Consider the following 22,274-nt stretch of genomic DNA (forward strand, 5'->3'; position numbering starts at 1 on the left):
CCCGAAGGAGAGGAACTCCACAGAGAAAAGGAAGGGGTGGGCAGTGAGCCCCACGGCTGTCTTGGCCTGTGACATGCAGACTGCACTAAGGGCTCCACTTCCTATTTGATCCCAAGGATGAAGCCCTGGATGGACTCCTTCCTTCTTAGCATCCTCCTTTTCTCTCTTAGGGCGTAGAATAATGGCCTGCATAGGAATGTCAGAGAGGAGGAGAAGAGACACAAGGATGGGTAGAGTGGATGCCATCTGTTACCTCTCTAAAGGCATGAAGACCCCATGGGTTCTCAGATCCAAAATCCTGTTGAGCTTTCTCTTTGCCATGTAAGGACTGCTTGAGTCTCACGGCCTTAATAAAAGCTTTGTGGCTACCCTATGTGAGAGTGGCCTTTCTCTTTCCACTAAATCGTACCTCTTTCCCTACAACTAAATTTCATATGCTTTAGAATTACATGTATAATAACTCTGTAAGGGTCTTAGAGCCAAAGGAATGGCTTGCTCTTTCTTTTCTTGTGTGTGGCACAGTGCCCTGAATATAGGAAGTGCTCAGCTTTAGGATCCAAGGCCCAAACATGGGCCTAATAGTTTTTCTATGTTCAAAGGGGATTATAGCCATGCCAGATCTTTTATCTCAAGGGATTATAATGATAGGTGAAATACAAAAGTGAAAAAATATAATAAGTACACAGTAAGCCATGTTGTATGTTTTTGTATGTGTATGAATGTGTGTATAAATGTATATACATTTTTGGATGCATTTTAGGGGCCTGTGTTTGTTATCTCAGCTATTTAGTATTCCAGGAGGAGTTTTTGTTCCCAGGAGTTTTGATGCCAGCCTGACCAACATAGTGAGATCTTGTCTCATTAAAAAGAGTATAGTATATTTATTTATTTGAAGCTCTTAGTTGCCTTCAACTTAGCAGCTCTATATTTTTCAAGTCCCACCTCCCCAATGGTCATACCAGCTGTTTTCAAATTAGGAGAACCAGCTGTTTCTCATTTTAGGATCTTGGGTCTTACTGCTCAGGAGCCATTGACTCTTTCTGTTCCTCCATGAAAGACAAAATTGGGCAAACGGTACAAAAGGCTAGAAGTGGGAGAGGACCTCTCCTACGTTTCAGGAACTGTTGTGAATTCTGTTGCTGTTCAGTTGCTGCCCGGTGTCCATCCCCTGGCTTCTAAAGCACACTCTTTCTTTATTTAGAAATTGCATGCCTGTGTGGGGGTGCACAACTGTGATCCCAGTACTTGGGAGGCTGAGACAGGAGGATCGCAGGCTTGAGGCCAGCCTCAGCAATCTAGCAAGACTTTCAGCAATTTTGTGAGACTCTATTTCGAAATAAAAATAAATCCAGGCATGGTGGCACATGCTTGTAATCCCAGCAGTTGGGAAGCTGAGACAGGAGGATCGCAGTTAGCGGACAAGCCTCAGCTACTTAGTGAGGCCCTTTGCAACTCAGTGAGACTATGTTTCAAAATAAAGAATAAAAAATAGGCCTGGGTATAGCTCGAAGGTAGAATGCCCCTGGGTTCCATCCCCAGTACTGTAAATAAATACATACATAAATAAATAGGGCTGGTGGTGTAGCTCTGAAGTAGAAAGCCCTTGGGTTCAATCTCCATTATAAAAAAAAAAATGCTGGACATGGCGGTGCACACTTGCAATCCCAGGACTCGGGAGGCTGAGACAGGAGAATCACGGGTTTGCAGCCAGCCTCAGACACTTAGTGATGCCTTTCACAACTTAGACCCTGTCTCAAAATAAAAGAATAAAAAATAGGTTATGGTATTTTTAAAGAATTAAACCTTAAGGGAGCTAGGTACAGCGGTGCATATTTGTAATCTCTGTACTTCAGAGGTTGAGACAGGAGGATCTCAGGCTTGAATCCAGCCTTAGCAACTTAGACTCTTTCAAAATAAAATAAAAATAGGAGATGTAGCTCAAAGGTAGAATACCCTTGGTTTCTAGCTCTAGTACAAAATACAAAATAAAATAAAATAGGTCTGGATCCAGGTGTGGTAGCACAGACTTGTAATACCAGTACTTGGGAGGTTGAGACAGGAGGATCACAGGTTCTTGGACAGCCTCAGTAGCTTGTGAGGCCCTCTGAAACTTAGTGAGACCCTGTTTCAAAATAAAGAATAAAGTAGAAATGGGGGTGTAGTTCCAGGTAGAATGCCCCTGGGTTCAATCCCCAGTACTACACACACCAAAAAAGATGTAGCTCTCTGGTAGAACTCTGTTATAGTTAGATATAAAATGTCCCCTCAACAGCTCATGTATTAATATTTAGGACTGATATAATTGAGCTATGACAATCATCCTGGAAGTGGATAAGTCCATTGTGATGGGTTTACCTGGGTGGTACCCGGTAGACAGTAGGGTACGGCTGAAGGAGGTGGTTTCTTGGGGATGTGGCTGTGGAGATTATATATATATTTCCTCCCTCTGGGCTCTCTTGCTTGTTTCCAGCCTTCATGATGTGAAAAGCCCAGCCCATGTGCTCTCCTGCTCTTCCTCTCTTCACTTCCTGCTGCCATGCCCTGAGATCCACGGTTCCCGGCCTCACTTGGACTGAACCCAAAACCCTAAGAAAATAAATCCTTCCCTCTAAGTTACCTGGTCAGTCCGTCTTTTAGATTATAGCTACATGGATGCTGATGGATACAACTCCCATGTTCAATCCCTAGTAACTGCTTCCCCAAAAAAATCTACCAGGAGACCTTTGTAGAAAAAATGTCTCCAGTTTTTCAATTCTGGGGTAGTCACGAAGATCAAAAGAAACATTACATAGAAGTACTTTGTGACTCGAAGGGAGAGAGAGAGCAGCGGCTGTGGTCCTTGTGATCTCAGCTGTCACGGGGCGAGTTTTGACAGGTGGAGTTCCCAGGTACCCACAACCCTGGCACTGCACATTTGGGAAGGTGTAAAACCCACAATGATAGGCAGGTTCAGCTGGAAACATTCAAATCACTCTCTCGTACAAGTCCCCTGGTGTGAACACCGAGGGTTTTTTTTTTTTAATTATTAAATGTCCACTCTAATTTCTTTTCCAGGAAAGAGGCTGGAGGAAAGCTCTTCAGTTTAAGTTTTTGTAGTTCCACTTTTCCAAGTTTATGCCTGGAGCTAAGGCGTCTTCATCCCAGTCTAACTCTGTATGCTCTCCCTCTAAATGCTGTCCTCTGAACTGTTTGGTACCCTCCCCGTTCTCTGACTCTTTCTTCTCTCTTTCTCCCTCTTTCTCTCTCTGTCATATTCTTTATCCTTTTCATTGATGCATTGTGACTGTACATCACAGTGAGAGTCAACGTAACACCAACGTACATGCACACATCACTCGGTGTGTTTTCCTCAGTGTCCCAGCTCGCTCGTCTTCCCTCCCTATGATGTTAGTGAGATTTCCAGGGATAATTTCATATATGGACATAGCATTATTTGAACTGTTTCCTTCCTATCTTCCTTTTTTCCCCTCCCAACTTCCTTCAGTTGGAAGGAAGACTGTCCTGCTGGTCCTTTGGTGTCCTATTTTCTCACTGGTTTCTATGTGAAAGAAAACATTGGACCCTTGACTTTCTGAGACTGGGCGATCTCAGTATTAAATCATATTCGTTCTTTTTTTCTTTTGGTACTGAAGACTGAACCCAGGGGCATTCTATCTCTGAGCCACAGCCCCTAGCCACATTATATATATATATATATATATATATATATATATATATATATACACATATATATACACATATATATGTGTATACACACACACACACACACACACACACACACACATATATATATATTTTAAAAAAATTTTTTTTTGAGACAGTTATCTTGCTAAGTTGCTGAGGCTGGTCTCGAACCTACAAATCTCCTGTTTCACCTTCTCAAGTCCTGGGTTTACATATGTGTACTATTAGTACTATTATGCCCAGCAATATCATATTTTTTATTCTCCTTTTCTGTTTCTCTCTAGCTATGTATGCACCATATAGGGTATTTGCTTCGTTCATAGAACTGCTCTGGGGTAGTAGAGAGGGACCATTGATCCATATCTGGCTTCACACAGAGCAAAGCCATTTTGCAAAGGGAAACACAGACTGGGCAGGAGGCAGGGAAAGGACTGGATCCTAATGGGATGGTAGCCATTTAGTGATGACTGCTCATCTCCAGGCGGTGGTGTAAGAACACAGATGGTTTACCATCTTTTTGTAGGACGTGGGCACTCACTCACTCACTCACTCACTCACTCCTCCACTTATTGGCAATTTAGGCACTTATTCATTCAACAATATTCAACAAAGCAGTCACCAACTTTTAATTGGACTCTGCTATGTACCGTGGTATGTGGAACAGGAAGTGGAAAAGTAAGGAAGAAGTAGCTTTTGCCTTGAAGCAAAAGCTCATTGGGATCAAAGAACTCAAAGGACACTCACACCAAGGTCAGATGTTGCGACACCATCAGGCTTCGGGAGGGGCAGGAGGGGAAGGGGCAGGTCTGCTGGTACCCGGTGTGTTTGAAGCACCACCATAGGCTTCCGGGTCTCTGCAGCACAGAGGGCATTGCTGACAGAGGAACCTGGAAGGGAGCAAGAACAGGGAATCTTCTCCCTGGATCTATTTCCTTATTTGTAAAAGTATGAAAATCATCTGTAAAATTTCATTTTTTGGAAAGAGTTTCACAACCCTGAAAGGCCTGAAAAAAACAAAACAAAACATTACCAGCATTTATTTTATATGGAACTGAAATGTTGCCTTCTTCTTTAGAAAGACAAGAACCCCAAAGGATCTTCTTTGGTTCACTCGTAGGTATGCAATGCTCCTTCTCTGTTTCATTGCATACTCTACTAGGTCCAGGTTGTCTGCAGGACACTAGTCCTTTGGATATTGGGTGTTTGGGTGGAAAAAAAATGTTAAATGGTCAAGCCAGGTGTGGTGGCACATACCTTTAATCCCTGTACATTGGAGGTTGAGAAAAAAGGATCACAGGTTCAAGGCCAGTCTCAGCAACTTAGTGAGACTCTGTTTCAAAATAAAATAAAATAAAATAAAATAAAATAAAATAAAGCTGGGGATTTAGCCCAGAGATAGAACATCAGCCCTCAGTAACACACACACATGCACGCACACACGCATGCACACACGCCATGGTCAAACAAGTGTGAAGAATATTGTGTTGCTCAAACAACTACTAGTGTCTTACTGAAGGGTTATTCAGTGCCTGTAACATGCAAATGTGCATCATGACTCTCCAAGGTGAAGGCTGCATCACACCATATTTTCCAGTCTCTTTCTTTCCTTTGAGTATTTTTTGAAGTGTTTTGTCCTATTGAATCTTCTGTGAAAAGTGCTTCAGCAGCTGACACATGGGCTTTGAATACTGAGGTTATTTTACACCTGATTGAAGTATTCTAGGCATTTCTCTATTTCTCATGGTCTTTAGGAGAGCAGCACAGTTGCAGTGCATTCATGGTTCTATCTTTTCAAGGGATTGCATAAGGGAATCCATGATTTCCATGTGCTGACTCATTTGCATTTATCTTCACAACATCCCATGGGATAAGCATCATCACCATCATCATCACCACCATCATCATCATCACCATCACCACCACCATCACCATCATCATCACCATCATCATCACCATCATCACCACCATCATCACCACCATCATCACCATCATCATCCTGTCATCATCACCATGATCACCATTATCATTACCATCATCATCGCCATCATCACCATCATTACCATCATCATCACCATCATTACCATCATTACCATCATCATCACCATCATTACCATCATCACCATTATCATCACATCATTACCATCATTATCATCATCTTCATTATCATCATCACCACCACCATCATCACCACCACCATCATCATCACCATCATCACCATCATCATCACCATCATCACCATCATCACCATCATCATCATCACCACCATCATCACCATCACCATTATCACCATCATCATCACCATCATCATCACCATCATCACCACCATCATCACCACCATCATCACCATCATCATCCTGTCATCATCACCATGATCACCATTATCATTACCATCATCATCGCCATCATCACCATCATTACCATCATCATCACCATCATTACCATCATTACCATCATCATCACCATCATTACCATCATCACCATTATCATCACATCATTACCATCATTATCATCATCTTCATTATCATCATCACCACCACCATCATCACCACCACCATCATCATCACCATCATCACCATCATCATCACCATCATCACCATCATCATCATCACCACCATCATCACCATCACCATTATCACCATCATCATCACCATTATCATCACCATCATCAGCATCAGCATCATCATCATCACCATTATCATCACCATCATCATCATCAGCATCATCATCATCACCATTATCATCACCATCACCATCATCATCATCAACATCATTGTTATTATCTCTGACTACAATTAAGGAAATTGAGACATGGAGAAATTAAATAAATCTAAGGTTGCAGATAGAACCGCTATTTAAATAAATCCAAGGTTGCAAATAATGATAGAACTGCTATTTGACCCCGACTGTCTGGTTCCACAGGCTGGTCATGCAACTGCTAGCTCTCACAGCCCTTTATCACTATCCTTTGTGACCTTAGGAAAATCACCTCATTTTTATGTACTTAATTATAATAGAATGTGGACAATACCTACTCTAACTCCCTCCCTGAGTTATTGGGAGATAGCATGGAAACTATAAAAGTACAGAAAAAGATTCAGTATGGCTATGCAAACATCCGAATAGAGAAATATGCTGGATGGCTTACCTACTTAATTATGACAAGGTCAAAGCCATTAATTATCCCTGTGTCTTTCATTTGTACTTCATCAGGATTATCCTGCTGCTCTCCCCCCCGCCTCCCCGCGTTACTGGGGATGGAACCCAGGGGCCTTCTAACCTCTGAGCGAAATCCCCAGCCCTATTTTTTAATTCTTTACTTTGAAACAGGGTCTCACTGTGTTGCAAAGGGCCTCACTAAGTTTTAGCCGAGGCTGTCTGTGCACCGCGCTCTTCCTGTCTCAGCCTCCCGAATGCTGGGATTATAAGCGTGCCCACCACGCCCGGCTTACCCTGCTGCTCTTGATGTGGTTGCAAAGGTGCTGTAAGAAATGGGCAGCGGCGAGACTTCCGGGAAGATGGCGACCAAGAAAAGCGGGGCTTAAGAGCCCCGCTAACAACCAATCTCCATTACCGCAAAATCAGCGCCTTTCATAGCCAGAAAACACCATCACCAGAGAAACAAAAAACCCACCAGGGTCCAGAGAGAAAGCGGACTGAGAACAGAGCTCAGAGCCACAGAGGAGATACACCGGCCTCACACCCAAGGACGCGGCAGCAGCGCCATACTGCCGGCGGCAGTGGCGAGTTCACCGGACGGCTACAGCAAGCCGAGGTGAGCTGCTGCGGAACAGCCAGGCGGGATTTTTCAGCGCAGGGAGCATCTAAAGCTCCCAGTGGCTGAGCTCAGCACACGCTGCAGGGACTCAGAGTGGAACTCAAAACCAAGAAGAAATAAACCAGCCTCACGGCCGAGGGCATAGCAATGGCGCCATATTGCCACCGGCGGCAGCAGCAGCAGCGAATTCACCGAGTCCAGTACAGCTTAATCTGCGAACTCAAGAACAGTGAGTCAAATTGCGGGCCCTGGAGGAGAAATTCCAGTACTGTACTCACTGGGACTTGACCCAGTGGGGGAGTGGTGGTGGCAGAGATATCACACCATAGGAGAGCGTGCAACCTGGCACCCCCAATAGTTTAAAGCAGCCTCTATCGACTCCCTGGGTCGGAGACTCTGTGATACAACCCAGTAAAGGAGTAGTGGGGTCTGAGATACTACAGACTCGAGATCCAGAGCACCTTAAGTGAAGTCATAGTGACCCAAGAGAAGAACCCAGAGAAGGCACAAACTTCCGAAATCATGGGAAAGAGGAATAACACTGGAGCAATGAATGCCCACAACCCCACAACATCAGAACCCGATAAAACTGAAAATCAGAGATTTCTAGAAGATCAAATCAGGAAAATAACTGTAGAAATAATAGAGGTGCTTCGAAAAGAACTCAGAGAGAGCCAAAAAGAGATAAAGGATACAATTAATTAAGTAAAGTCCTCATTTTAAAGCACAAACAACCGATTGGACCACATGGAGAACAGAATCTCGCTCTTAGAAGATGATCATTCCAAAAATGAACGCATAGTTTCTAATTTAGAAAAAAAATCCAACAGCAGGAATCTGACATTGAAGAAATATGGGCCCATTTTAAGAGAGCTAACCTAAGAATAATTGGAATAGAGGAGGGAAAAGAAGGTGAAACCAAAGAGATCAACAATCTCTTCAAGGAAGTAATAGCAGAAAATTTTCCAAACATAGAGCAAGAGGTTGATACACAGATCCAGGAAACTTATAGAACTCCCTTTAGACAGGACCAGAGAAGAGGATCCCCATGCCACATAATTGTCAAAATGACCAATGTGGAAGCCAAGCAGAGAATCTTAAAGGCAACAAAAGCAAAGGGCCAAGTGACATTCAGAGGCAAACCAATTAGAATCACTCCAGACTTCCCAATCCAAATCATGAGAGCCAGAAGGGCTTGGAGTAACATATTCCAAACTCTGAAAGAAAACAACTTCCAGCCAAAAATTTCCTACTCAGCAAAACTTTCTATCAAATTAGATGGAAAAATAAGAAGCTTCCATGACAAACAGAAACTGAAGGAATTTATGTCTTCAAAACCAGCGCTAGAGAAAATACTCAAAGAGATTAACTACAAAGAAGAAATAGGTAACACACACCAGAACCAGAGAAACAAGATTTTTCATCCAACAGACAACTAAGATTGGTTATCTGTGGAGATTCATTATTTATGTTAGTCTTTTACCTATCTCTAAATGGTATTGTTTGCCTTTATTGTTGTTAATTTTTAGGATGTCTAGTTGGAATATTAATATACCTTCAGATGTAGCATTTGGAAATATTTTATCCAATTCTATTAGTAACTTTTAACTCTGTTTACATTGTCTTTGGATATACAATATTTTTTTATTTTTTAGGGAGTTTGTATACTCTTCTGTTGCCTGTGCCATTGAAATCATATCCAAGAAATCACTGCCAATTCAATGTTGTGAGGTTTTATGACCCAGATTTTCTTCTAAAAGTTTATAGTGTTAAGATTTATATTTAGGTCTTTTATCTATTTTGAGTTAATATTTGTATATGGGATTAGGTAAGGGTCCAATTTTATTCTTTTCCATGTAATTATTATTTTTCAACAATATTTAGTTAAAAGATTATTATTTCCACCACCAAATGTTCGTGGAAACCTTGTCAAAAATAACTTGACAATATAGGGAAGAATTTAGCTCTAGGCTTTTATTTAACTCCAATGGTTTATATATCTGCCTTTAGAATAGTACTACACTGTTTCAATTATTGTAGCTTTATATGGTTTGAAATCAGAAAATATATATCTTCTAGCTTTGTTCTTTTTCAAGATCGTTTTGGGTATCTAGAATCCATACTCCATATTAGGATAGATTTTTTTCTGAAAAATAAATATATAAATATATGATAGTTTCACCTAAAAAAATAGAAAAAAATATTGTCTGGTAAGAAAGAAAGCAAAAAGAAATATTGAAATGTTATCTTTAAGTCATCAAAAGCTTGGTATCAGACAAATGAAACTGTTATGTGAGATTATCATTTTTAATTTTGGATAAATTGCTATAATACTAGATGTCAACCACTAAGCCAAGCATGGGAAGGAGGGATGGGGAGAGAATGGGGTGGGGATCGGGTGGGGGCTGACTGGGCAATGTGTGCATGTATGTCTACAAAAGTTTGTATCCCACTATGATGTATGAATACAGTGCACCAATAAAAAAAAATAATAATAATGTTGAAAGTAAAAAAAAAAAAAAAAAGAAAAAATAGGCAGCGGCTTCTTCGCCGAGTCTTCGTGTTTTCCTTGCCAAGCTCTTCGGTGTAGTGTTTTATGCTTTAGGGCTCCAGGGATTGAGGCGTGCACAAAAATATGACACGAAGTGTGGCACAGATAATTTTATTTTTTTTGCGGGTCTGGGGATGGAACCCAGGGGCATTCAACCTCTGAACTACACCCCCTGCCCTTTTTATTATTCTTTATTTTGAAACAGGGTCTCACTGAGTTGCAGAGGGCCTCACTAAGTAGCTGAGGCTGTCCACTAACGGTAATCTTCTGGTCTCAGCCTCCCAAATGCTGGGATTACAAGCGTGCGCCACCACGCCCAGCCGGTATAGATCATGTAGCTTGAAAGTTGTAGGCAGAGATGCATGGCATGTGAAGTTTAGCGTAAGGAAGACATCTGATGAACATGATGCATAATATCTTTATCAAGAAAGTACATTATTTCATTTGCGGTGCTCAGGATTGAACCCAGGCATTCTATGTTCAAGATACCTTCCCAGCCTGATTTTATTTTATTTTTATATGGAAATGGGGTTTTGCTAATTTGCTGAGAGCCTCACTAAGTTGCTGGGGCTGGCTTCGAACCTGCGATCCTCCTGTCTCAGCCTCCCAAGTACTGGGATTAGAGGTGTGTGCCACCGTGCCTCACTACATTATTTTAAATACAATATTCAGTTCAGCGACACAAAATTCATCCTTCGTGTATGTGGAGTTGCCATTGCCTTTAGTGTTAAGAGCCAGGAGCCAGGAAAGATTCTCTTCTCCACCTGGAGAGGGGGAAGGATCCCCAAGGAATATGTATGTCTGCGGGTGTCATTAGCCAATAGTCTTTTGATTTATTCTCCAAATATCTGCAGCACACCTGCTTCATAGTTGCTGCGGCGGAGGATGCTGCCCCGTTGTTACTCTCAATGCAGTTCGTGGTCCAGACAGGGAGATAGTTTGTATGAGCAATGAAACAACATAGGGTGTGTTTTAAAAAGAGGCTTGGCCAGGCGTGGTGGCGCACGCTTGTAATCCCCATGCTTGGGAGGTGGAGACAGGAGGATCATGCTGGTTCGAAGCCAGCTGTGCTGGCGTAAGAGACCCTTTTTCCAAATAAAAAAGTATTTAAAAAATAGGTCTGGGAGTGTAGCCTGGAGGTAGAAGGGTTTCCAGGAAGTCCAGTACCACCACCACCAAAAAAAAAAAAAAAAAAAAAAAAAGAGGCTTGAACACGTTGAGGGGTTGTGTACAGAGAGACAAACATCGAGGTCGCCGGGGTGAACTGGAGAAGGTGTCTGTCTTGAGCAAGGAGTAGAATCTGCTGGCTGTGACTTGGAAGAAGGACATAGCAGGCAGACAGAGGTGAGAAGTCGTGAGAGGAGGAGTTAGGCACAGAGAAGAAATGGTGGCTGGGTGAGGCTGAGGGTACAGCTGTGTGTCTTGAGGTGAAAGTGTGCAAGGCTGGGGCCAGACTGGGCCAGATCCTGAGTGCCATTCTTTTTTTATTTATTTTTATTTTATTTTTTTAACAATTTTTTATTGAACATACATAGTATACATTTAAACTATATTTGGTGCCCTCTCCCCCCCACCCCCGTTTTCCCTTCCCCCCTCCCACCAATGGTTGTCCAGGTTAACCATGTCTTATTCATAATTTTACACATGTTCAGGTGTAGACCCTCATTAATCAAGATTGGCCTTCCTCCTCTCCTATCTTTCCATTCAAACTTAGCTAGTATTTCCCCTCTAATATCTGGAGTCCCACTGGTATCCTTTGTGTTTCCTAGTTTGGGCATATTAGAGGAAACATATGTACCTTCTCCTTCTGTGCTTGGCTGATCTCACTTAACCCTGAGTGCCATTCTAAGGAGAGAGTGTGGGCTCCCTTCTCTTTGAAATTAGAGCCACTGGTGAATTTTTAATAAGAAATACATAAGAGAGCTGGGGCGGTGGCGCACGCTTATAATTCCAGTACTTGGGAGGCTGAGACAGGAGTATCACAGGTTTGAGGACAGCCTCAGTAAGTAGTGAGACTCTCATCAATCTGGTGAGACCTTGTTTCGAAATAAAAATGGAAAAAATAGGGCTGGGGGTGTAGCTCAGAGGTAGAATGCCCAAGTTCAATTCCCAGTGACACACACACACACACACACGCACACACACACACACACGCACACATACACACACACACACACACACACACACACACACACACACACACGCAAGACACAAGAAGCCGGTCGTGGTGGCACACGCTTGTAATCCCAGCATTTGGGAGACTGAGAAAGGAGGATCGTGGTTTGCAGCCAGCCTCAGCTACTGAGTGAGGTCCTTTGCAAGTCAGTGAGACCCTGTTTCAAAAATAAAGAATAAAAAGTAGGGCTGGGGGTGTAGCTTGGCTGTAGAATGCCCCTGGGTTCTAACCCCAGTGCCAGAAGGAAAGAAGGAAAGAAAGAAAGTCATATTTGAAGAAGCTTCATTTCATAAACTTAGTAAGTACTTACTGGGTATCTAGCACCTTTGGTCCTTTGCTCAGGTCTGGGAACCCATCAGTGACCAGGAGACAAGGCTGCTGCCTTCACAGAGGCCACAGGAGGTGCAGGAGGCAAACAGGTGGCCAGGTGATTATGTAATGTGTGTTAGGGTCTGATGGAAGAATCTGATGGCAGAAAGGACCATTGGAGGGATACTTACCTCTGTCCAGGAGGGTGAAGTGCTTCTCCTCAAAGCATCTACTCTGAGGCCTGGAGAATGGGTTGGAGTTTTCCAAGTTAGATACAGGAGGAGAAGAGAGCTCTAAAAGTTGAAATTGCAAAACTCAGCCCTATCTGGCTATGAATATGTGGTAGGTAGGCAGCCACGGAGTTGCTTCCTGGTCTTCATGCCCTTGTGTAATGAATGCCCCTGCCTTGACAACCTAGTGACTTAGTTCTAATGACCGAAGTCAGCCGAAGTCATAGAATGTTACATCTGAGGTTAAGTTACAGAAACACTTTGGCTTCTACTCATCTCTCTTTCTCTACTGTGCTCACGTGTGTGTGTGTGTGCGTGTGTGCACGTGCATGTGTGTGTGGTACTAGGGATGGAACCCCGTGGCATTCTACTACTGACCTACACTCTCAGCCCTTTTATTTTTTAATTTTGAAATAGGGCCTTGCTAAGTTGCTGAGGCTGGCCTAGAACCTATGATTCTCCTGTTTCAGCTTCTCAAAAACAGGTGTGTGCCACCGTGCCTGGCCCTTTTCATCTTCTTGCTTTGATAGAAGCCATCTGCTATGTTCTGAGCTGCCCAAGACACAGGACACCATGGCAAGGAACTGAGGATACCTCTGGCTAATAGCCAGCTCCAAGACCCTCACTTGAGGGACCGAAGTCACAGCACTTGAGGGACCGAATCCTGCCAACAAGCAGGATTCCAAGTGACCTTGGAAGCAGGATCTTGAACCCTGAGAGGAGACATCGGACCTGCAGTCTTGCAGTAGATCTTGAGGCTGTGCAATCCCTAGACTGGATCCGGATCCCTCAATCACAGGTACCGTGAGATAGTACATGTTTGTTGTTTGAAGTAGCAATCAATAACCAATGCCAACCATAAGGGGGAGAAAACTGTAAGTCAGGAAGTTTATTCTCCATCTTCTTAGCAGTGGGGAAGACTTGCTGTGGGGGAAGAGAAAGGATTTTCCTCTTCAATCCTAGCTCTCTGTATCTTTTTCTACTCAGCCCTGCACCCTGGGAATTCAACCTCAGGGTCCCCCAGCTAGAAAGTGGTCTCACCCGTCCCATAGCACCCCCAGATGACCTGACGAGGTTAGGGTTTGTCATTTTCTCTAGTAGGAAAGAAACAGCATCCAAGGGAAGAAAGAGAGGAAACTGAAGCTCCCCCCCCCATTCAAGATTCTCTTTTGGGTTTCTTAGTATAAGTGAGATTAAGCATTGGTAGTATGTATGTATGTATGTATGTATGTATGTATTGTGATATTGGGGATTGAACCCAGGTTGTTGTGCATCTGAGCTACACCCCCAACCCTATTTTATGTTTTAATTATTTATTTTTGGTGGTACTAGGAGTGGAACCCAGGAGCTTTTCTATCTCTGAGCTATACTCCCAGACCTATTTTATACTTTATTTGGAAACAGGGTCTCACTAAGTTGCTGAGAGCCTCACTAAGTAGCTGAGGTTGGCTTCGAACCTGTGTGATCCTCCTGTCTCAGACTCCCAAGCGCTAGGATTACAAGCATGCGCCACCATGCCTGGCTATTTTATGTTTTATTTTAAAACAGGGTCTCACTAAATTGCCATGCACTGGCCTCGAACCTCTGATCTTCCTGTCTCAGTCTCCCAAGACCCGGGATGACAGATGTGCACCACCACGCCTAGCTTGGTGATTTATTCATGACCCAAATGCAAACATTTGACTTAATCCGACTATATTTGTTTAATGGAGAAACAGCTACACCAAGACGTAGTAGTAATACCACCACAGGGCTGAAAAATAAAAATACATCAAAGAGAAAGGATTCCTGCTGAGCCAGGACCCTTAAGAGCTGTCTATCTACGTGGAGACCCTGTAGTCCCCTTGGGCTCAGCATCAGCGTTCCTCACCAGCCTCTGGACTCTCCCTCCCAGGAGTTTTTCATGTAGTTGGTACTATTCAGCCATGAAAGGTGCTACCTTGGGAGTGTTTGAAAAAACAGAAAAAATTGAAATGTCAAAAACACGAGGGGATATTTGGTGCTCTATGGTATGTTTTTTAAGGTGGTCTTGTCTAATATTCCTTTCTGGGTTATTATTACTATTATTATTTATGCTACTGATGTAGGATAGAAGAAATAAGTAGGTAGAAAGGAGACAGGAAGGAAAAGTAAAAATATAATTTTAATATAAGAACCTGGAGCTGAAGTGCTTCAGCCTCTAGTCCACAAACCATTTCTCTTTCCCAGGCCTGACTCTACCATAAATTCTTGGGAAACCTGTAGATCCTAGAGTTAACAATATCTCTGAGAAAACCTATAATTTAGGATATCCCAGCTTATCCGTCAATCAACTAATGAGGACCCCAATCAACCCAGATAATCCACCCTAGGGCTGCCAGACCACCTGCCCTCCATAAACCGCCTTGGGACTACGGGACTGAGCTCATCCTCATATACCGTCTCTAGCCCACCCTCACAAAAGTCCCCTTAAGAACCCTGAACTCCCCAAAATGCCTTCCTCATCTCGAGGGGCCTCATTCTCTCTTGAATGTGTATTTTCCTCCCCTTTTCCCCAATAAACCGCTGTCTATGTCTCCACTGGCGCGTGCTCAAATTCTTTTGTCACGTAGCCAAGGACCCTGCAGACCCTGAGTTTCTGAGCCGAGAACTTACCCCAACACTACTAGAAATTGAACCTAGGGGTGGTCTAGGTTAAGTTCCTCTATCCCGATTTTGTTTTTATTTGGAAACAGAGTCTTGCTAAGTTGCCGAGGCTGGTCTTGAACCTACGAGTCTCCTGCATTAGATTCCCAAGTACTGGGATTACAAGTGTGCTCCACCATGCCCAGTTCAGGTTATCTGATCGTTATAAATGCCTTTAATGGTCACATAGCTATTTTCCAATTCTGTAAGTTACAGAAAATTGACAGCCATGCAAATGTCTTTTGTCCATAGAGATGCAAATGGATTTTTGTCTGGCAGAAGAACAACCAGTCTCCTACCACCCCAAACCTGTTTTACATCACTTACCATATTCATTTCCGCACTCCAGGTGCCGAAACGTTTGTCTGATTTTTGAGTTCTTCTCTGGACATGTTTAACTCCTTACTGGCGCCCTTATTAATTAGTAAGCTGTATAAAAATCTTTGATGTGTGTTAATTTTATATTTGCACAAGGGCCATGGTTTTACCCTTTCGAAAGCAGTCTGTTTTAATGAGAACCCTTGGATGTGTTCAGGTGTGTCGTGTGTGTGTCTGTGTGTGGGATAAATGACCAGGTGCTGGTTGCAGGAATGGAAAGGATTGTTTAATCCTTACTGCTATGGTCCTTTTCAGAGTTCAGAAAAAAAAACCCACCGTAGAGCATCGTTAACTTCTCTATCTAGAAGACTCAGTTTCTCTGAAGAACCAGGACCTACCTGTCCCCACTAACAAAAATTTAAGGGACCGAGCTGGTGCATAATTTCTGACTTACCCACCTTTCCCACGTATGACCAGCAGGGGGCGCGCCCAGGGCGCCCCGGGGAATCCGGGAGGACGAGCGCCGCACGTCAGAGAGGATTAGGGCTGAGAACCGCAGGGCCAGTTCAAACAGCCCAACCCCTGCCATACAGACTGTATCTTTATGACAGCCGAGAAGGTCAGCCCGAAGCTTGCACATCGCAGAAGAGGGCAAAGTCCTGTTAGAATTACGACAATATTTATAGCCTGTTGACCCGAATGTGTGGAGCAATTTCTTTTCTCATTTGAGAATAAAATCTCCAGTTGGTTCGTAAGTCTCTTTTTATCGAGAGCTCCACTCCGTTCGACTTGTCATTTGCTCCCCAAAAGATAATCAGGAAAGGGAAGAGACTGGGATGGGTGGAGAAGGAGGAGATGGGATGAAGAAGGAGCCCAAAGAGACGGACCACTGTTTTCCTGGGAATCTCTACACCGCGTGGGAAGCGAGTAGGGCTTAATGCCCCAGTGCAAACTTCTTTAGCCTATTTCCCTGCTCCGAGGGTTATGAATCAGTCACTCCTGTCCCGTCAACTCCGAAGCAGGCAGAACCAAGGAGCCACAGACACGGAGGGGCGTCCTCTTGAGCACCCGCCTTCCCACAGCTATCTGCGTCGCTACTGGCAGGTGTCTGACTGCAACGCCGAGCTGTCCCCGTGTCTGACCCCCGATGCCGACATCATGAACCCCTGACTCCTCGCCCCAGACTCACCCACCCCCCTCCATCGCGGGCTAGTTCCCCCAGAACACCCCCTTTCAGCTCAGATCGGCCGTCCTCTCGCTGGGAATGCCCTTCCTCCCGCCGAGACTCTCTTGGAGGTCATCAGAACATTTTTTCCTCCCACCAAAGCCTCGCGAGCCACAGTGTGTTAAGGAGTTGTCTTCGGGAGAGTGTCCCTACCTAGAAACGAGCCTGCTGACGGATCCCCGGCCTCATCGGCTGACCTCCCCTTCCCCCTGTGGCACTGGGGATGGAACCCAGGGCCTTTCTACCTCTGAGCTACACCCCTGACCCTATTTTAAATTTTTTAAATTTCGAGACAGGGTCTCACTAAGTTGCGAGGGCTTCTGATTCTTCAGTGTCAGTCTTCTAAGTACTGAGTTTACAAGCGCCCGCCGCCACGCCTGGTTTACTGCTCCCCTTTAGAAATAACTAAGGGTCTCCTGGTGCCTTTCCGCTCAACGCCCCTCGATTGCACCCGAGGCCACACTGCCCCCCCATCGGTCCAGTGTCGCCTCGGGGCTGTGTCGCCACTGTGGAAGAGTCGAGGGCCCCCAAAATCCCCTCGCTTGCTTTTCTTGGTTTCTGGGGCATGATCTACCAGCTTTCGCCCCCCCCCCTTTCTTTCTTTCTTTTGGTACTGGGAATGGAACCCAGGGCATTCTGCCTTCGAGCTACACCCCCAGCCCCATTTTTTTATTCTTTATTTTGAAACAGGGGGTCTCACTGAGTTGCAAAGGGCCTCGCTAAGTAGCCGAGGCTGTCCGCGAACCGCGATCCTCTTGTCTCAGCCTCCCAAATGCTGGGATTACAAGCCTGCGCCACCACGCCCAGCTTCTTTCCTTCTTTTTTCCTCCTCCTCCTCCTCCTCCTCCTCCTCCTCCTCCTCCTCCTCCTCCTCCTCCTCCTCCTCCTCCTCCTCCTCCTCCTCCTCCTCCTCCTCCTCCTCCTCCTCCTCCTCCTCCTCGTACTTGGGATTGAACCCCGGGACATTCTACCCCTGAGCCATTTTATTTTTTTGCTTTGAAGAGGGTCTCGCTAGGTTGCCGAGAATCTCGCTAAGTTGTGGAGGCTGGTCTTGAGCCTACGACCCTCCGGTCTCAGCCGCCCAGGTACTGGGGTCGCAGCGCCTCTGCCTTTCGGGGCCGGGCAGCGGAGGTGCGCTCGGAGCCGGGGCTGCGGGGCGCGGGCCCTTTAAGCGGGCGCGGGCGCGGCCAGGTAAGGGGCGGGCCGGGGCGCCGAGCGCGCGCCCGCGCCGCCCGGGAGCCGGATTTGCGCGCGGCGCCGGCGGGGCCGGAGGGGGCGGCGCGGCGGAGCCTCGGTGGCCTGCGACGCTCCTCCTCGCCCGCGCCCCGGCCCGGCCGCCGCACTTCCGGCGCTGCGAGGGGCCCGGCTCACCTGGGGCGGCCGCCTGCCCCCACCCGGGCGCCAGGATGAAGGACCGGCTGGAGCAGCTGAAGGCCGTGAGTCCCGGGGCAGCCTGGAGGGGCTTCCCTGCGCCCCCAGACCAGGCCCGCAGCATCCCGCGCCGGGGCCGCCCCTCCCGCCCCCTCCCCTGCAGGGTCATGTGCCCGGTGATTCATGGCCGGGCAGCTATTTCCCCGGCCGCCTCCAACCTTCCCGCCCCGCGGCGGGCTGGACAGCGGGCGTCCCGCACCGACTGGGACCCGCGGAGGGGCTGCCGGGGCCTGGCTCCCTCCCCTCGGCCAGGTTTCCCTCCTGGGGCGGTGACGCCCCAGGGTCCCCTCCCCAGGGGGCAGCTCCGGGAGTTCCTGGTGACCTCTGGATCTGGGAGCCGGTCGCGTGCTGGGATGGGTCCAACTCCTAGACATCAGGGGGTCTGTAATCAGCACCCCCTCCCGGGAGACAGCTGTGACCCTGAGAAGGCTCCTAAGATAAGTGATAAGTTCCCTCCGGCCACAGAGGCTGTAAACCTCAGGCCACTCCACTCTTTGAGCCTGTCTCCTTGTCTGTCAAGTGGGAATGATCTTACCTTAGATATTGGTTGTGATGACCAAATGACATCACCTGGTATTATAGAGTAGTGTTAAAGCCCGAGTGTCCCGGCCTGGTATCCATTGACTCACTCAGTAAACAACTGTTGAGTGCATTCTACCGGACAGGCCCTGTGGGCGTTACACTTTGGGGACTCTGCCACAGGTGTGCCCTTAATGGAGTTTAAAATCCAGCCCTCCTGCCACTCACAGTGTAGTGCGTTCCTGGAGAGCCGGTGAGAAGTGTCCAGTCTCCACCTACAGAGTCTGTAAAGTTTCTCAGGTGGATTACAACTGGGGTTCCCCCCCACCCCCCACTGCTGTCCCTTAACCCCAAGCCTAAGTTTTGTTATCAATAAAACCAGTAGTTGTGAAACAAAAAGGAAGCCAGCCTGTAAAGGAATCCTCCGGACGGCACATGCACAAACTATTTAATAAACGGTAGATATTATGCTAATAACTAATAAGTGCTCTTTGAGAAGTACAGATGTTGGTGAGTGTTGGGATGGTATCGCAGTTTTTTTTTTTTTTTTTCCATTCGTCACTTGCTTGGGTGAGACCTTCATGACCAGTTCACATGTACGGGGTAGTTGGGCTGCAGAGGAGGTGACAGCTAGCTCGGGAAGGGAGAGAAGCCAAGGACAGTTTGCTCCCTGTGGGAGGAAACCTCCCTGCGCCATACTTGCTTTTTGTCTTCGGAGCCTCGGGGCGTCCTGGTTACCAGGGCAGACTTTATTGTCCCTGTTTTATAGATGCAGAGAAACTGGAGCTTGCCCTGGGTAGGAGGGATGCCCCAGGCCACGGATCTGGTCTGGGCACGGCCAGGAGAGAAGCCCAGATTCCCGATGCTCACCGGGAGCTGAGCTCTCTTTCCTTTGAAGCATGCTGGCTGGGGAGGCAGAAAGGAAAGAAAACCTTACAGATTTGTCTGTATCAGAACACCCAGTAATCATAATAAGTGCCCGAAGTAAACTGTAGACTGGGGCGCCTCCCTTCCTGTAGTTAGGAAGTCTATTTAAAGAGGAAGACACTCCTTGTGGCTCCTTTCAATAGCTCATTGTCATCGGAGTGGAGAGGCTTAACTGAGCTTTTGAGTTCCCAGAATAAAGGTAACTAGCTTTCCAGGTAACCCAAGCAGGTCCCTTAGCCTATCCGCTTTCTTGTTGCTCTCTGTAAAGGTAATGATAGGCTTCCTCCCTTCGCCCCTTAGGATGTAGGGAAAGTGAGCCTGCAGACTCAGTGCTGTTATTACGGGAGGGGGGCGTTGTCGGAATCACAGGCCGGCTGGCTGCTGGGGCTCTTTGGAGCAGGGTCTTCAGCAAAGAGGTGCAGAGAGAGGCCTGGGTTGCAGGCTCAAGGCTTCTAATTGTGGTCCTGCTGCTTCTCAGCTGTGTCCTTTTGTGCTTTACCTCTCTACTTCTTGATGTGTCTTGCAAAACAAGGACTTTGGTTGACCTCAGAGGCCCCTTCTGGCCTTATTAATGGCTCCCTGAGGTTTATGTGGATTCTGGTCTTTACACCACCTCCTGACTGACTCCCACCAGGAATCCACCTTCACTGCAAGCAAGATGGGCCTCCTTCCTTCTCTTATTCTTTTTTTTTTTTTTTATTGCGGGTCTAGGGATGGAAGTTGAGCTACACCCCCTGCCCTATTTTTTAATTTTTTTATTTTGAAACTGGGTCTCACTGAGTTGCGGAGGGCCTCACTAAGTAGCTGAGGCTGTCCGCGAACCGCGATCCTCCAGTCTCAGCCTCCCGAATGCTGGGATTACAGGCATGTGCCACCACGCCGGCTCCTTCTCTTATTCTTAATCGCAATGAAAAAATATTTGTTAACCAGCCTGCGCAACATCTTTCTAAACCCCGGGGGAGGGGCGGTGATAACTGTCTTGAGATAGCAGAAGGGGCGGTCACATGCACGAGATTAGCTTTGCTCTGTGCAGATAGGAAGAGAAGATGCCGGTGCAGGAGTGGAAATCAGGAATCTCCCAGAAAGCAGTTTTAGTAGTCAGAGCTGCTCAAGTATAGAGTAGGCTGGCTGGAGAGGTTGTGAGCCCTCCATTAGGAGAGGCAGTCAAGACGCTGGTTGAGGGGAGGCTGAGAGAGGAGGATCACAGGTTCGAGGTCACCTTCAGCTACTGAATGAGGCCCTCTGCGACTTAGTGAAATCTCGTTTCGAAATAAAGAATAAAATAATAGGACTGGGGGTGTAGCCCCGAGGTAGGATAGTGGTGCGTTCAATCCTCAGTACCAAAAAAAAAAAAAAACAAAACCCCAAAACAAAAAAACAACGAAGCTGGTTGAGATGTTGACTGCTGTGGAATTTGAGCATGTTTTTGAGGAGGAGAGGGTAAGCTAAGTTAAAGGCCTCCATGAACCCTGAGAATGTGTGATTCTTTAAAGTAGTTCATTGTGAGTGAGGCTGACCTCATCTCCCTTGCTTGAGTCTGTCCTCAGGGGCCTCAGATGGCGGGGAGCTAAGATCATCCACGGCGCTCACCCACCACAGTAAGTGTGAGAGCATTAGCCACGCTCGGGGTCTGTCTGCCTAGGCTGTGGTCCAAGCCCTGGTGTACCCCATCTCCTGCATTGCCTTTCCCGGTGGGCTCCTTCAGCTGCCCGCTTCTTCCACGACCCAGGAGAGACTGGCCGGGAATGTACAGTTCCTCCAGGCAGCCTTTCTCAGCAGTTCTGATTTCTTTGTAGCTGAACTTTGAATCTGCTGAGTCTGGACAGTTCCTGGTCTTGAGCCTGGCCCTGTTTTCATTCGGCAAACCCTTATTGAGTACCAACTATGTGCCAGTACCTGCAATGCGTGCTGGGCTGTATCAGTGATCTTATATCTTTTTAGTCCCTAGGGGTCCCAAGGTCAGGTAAAGAGACACTCAAGAAATAGACACTGTGATACACCGTCCTTGCCGTAGACACAACGTTGGCCTCTGGGGGATGAGAGAAGAGCCAGGAGGCGGGCTCCCAGAAGGGATGTTTGTGCTCGGGTGTCTCCTCAAATGCAGTCGAAGCTCTGCAGATGCGTGGAGGCTTCTTGAAAAGAAAGACAAGGATCCTAGACTTTTGTTACCCACTCTCCCATTGATGAAAGCTCTGGTTATCAACCATCAGAAACATAAAATATGCATCTGGGCATCCACAGAGGCACCCGTGTGTGGTACCCACCGACCACCGTGTCAGGGCCTTTTCACCTTCATTCTTGCATCCCGCTGGGTAGGATGTGAAGCAGAATCATCATAGAAAGTTCTGGCATTAAAGAGTACGTGGTCAGATAGGAGAAAGAAGGAAATCTATTTCATGAATAGACAACAGAAATCAATTTAAAAAGTCCAAACAAACAAAGGTAGATAATGATCATGAAGACAC

At 46.2% G+C, this 22,274-nt stretch overlaps 1 protein-coding gene across 2 annotated transcripts in view; it reads left to right on the forward strand.

Annotated features, from left to right (window-relative positions):
- Positions 1-18,338: 18,338 nt before the first annotated feature.
- Positions 18,339-22,274, forward strand: part of STX3 (syntaxin 3) — a gene marked incomplete at both ends in the record, with an annotated part of 47,544 nt that continues 43,608 nt past the window's right edge. For both annotated transcript variants that reach the window (XM_080696789.1, XM_080696788.1), the window contains one exon: positions 18,339-18,368. In XM_080696789.1, coding sequence (XP_080552915.1) covers positions 18,339-18,368 — 30 coding nt within the window. The remainder of the gene's footprint in view (positions 18,369-22,274) is intronic.

Source organism: Muscardinus avellanarius (assembly GCF_963383645.1).
Source record: "Muscardinus avellanarius genome assembly, chromosome: 1".
NCBI classification, from domain to species: domain Eukaryota; kingdom Metazoa; phylum Chordata; class Mammalia; order Rodentia; family Gliridae; genus Muscardinus; species Muscardinus avellanarius.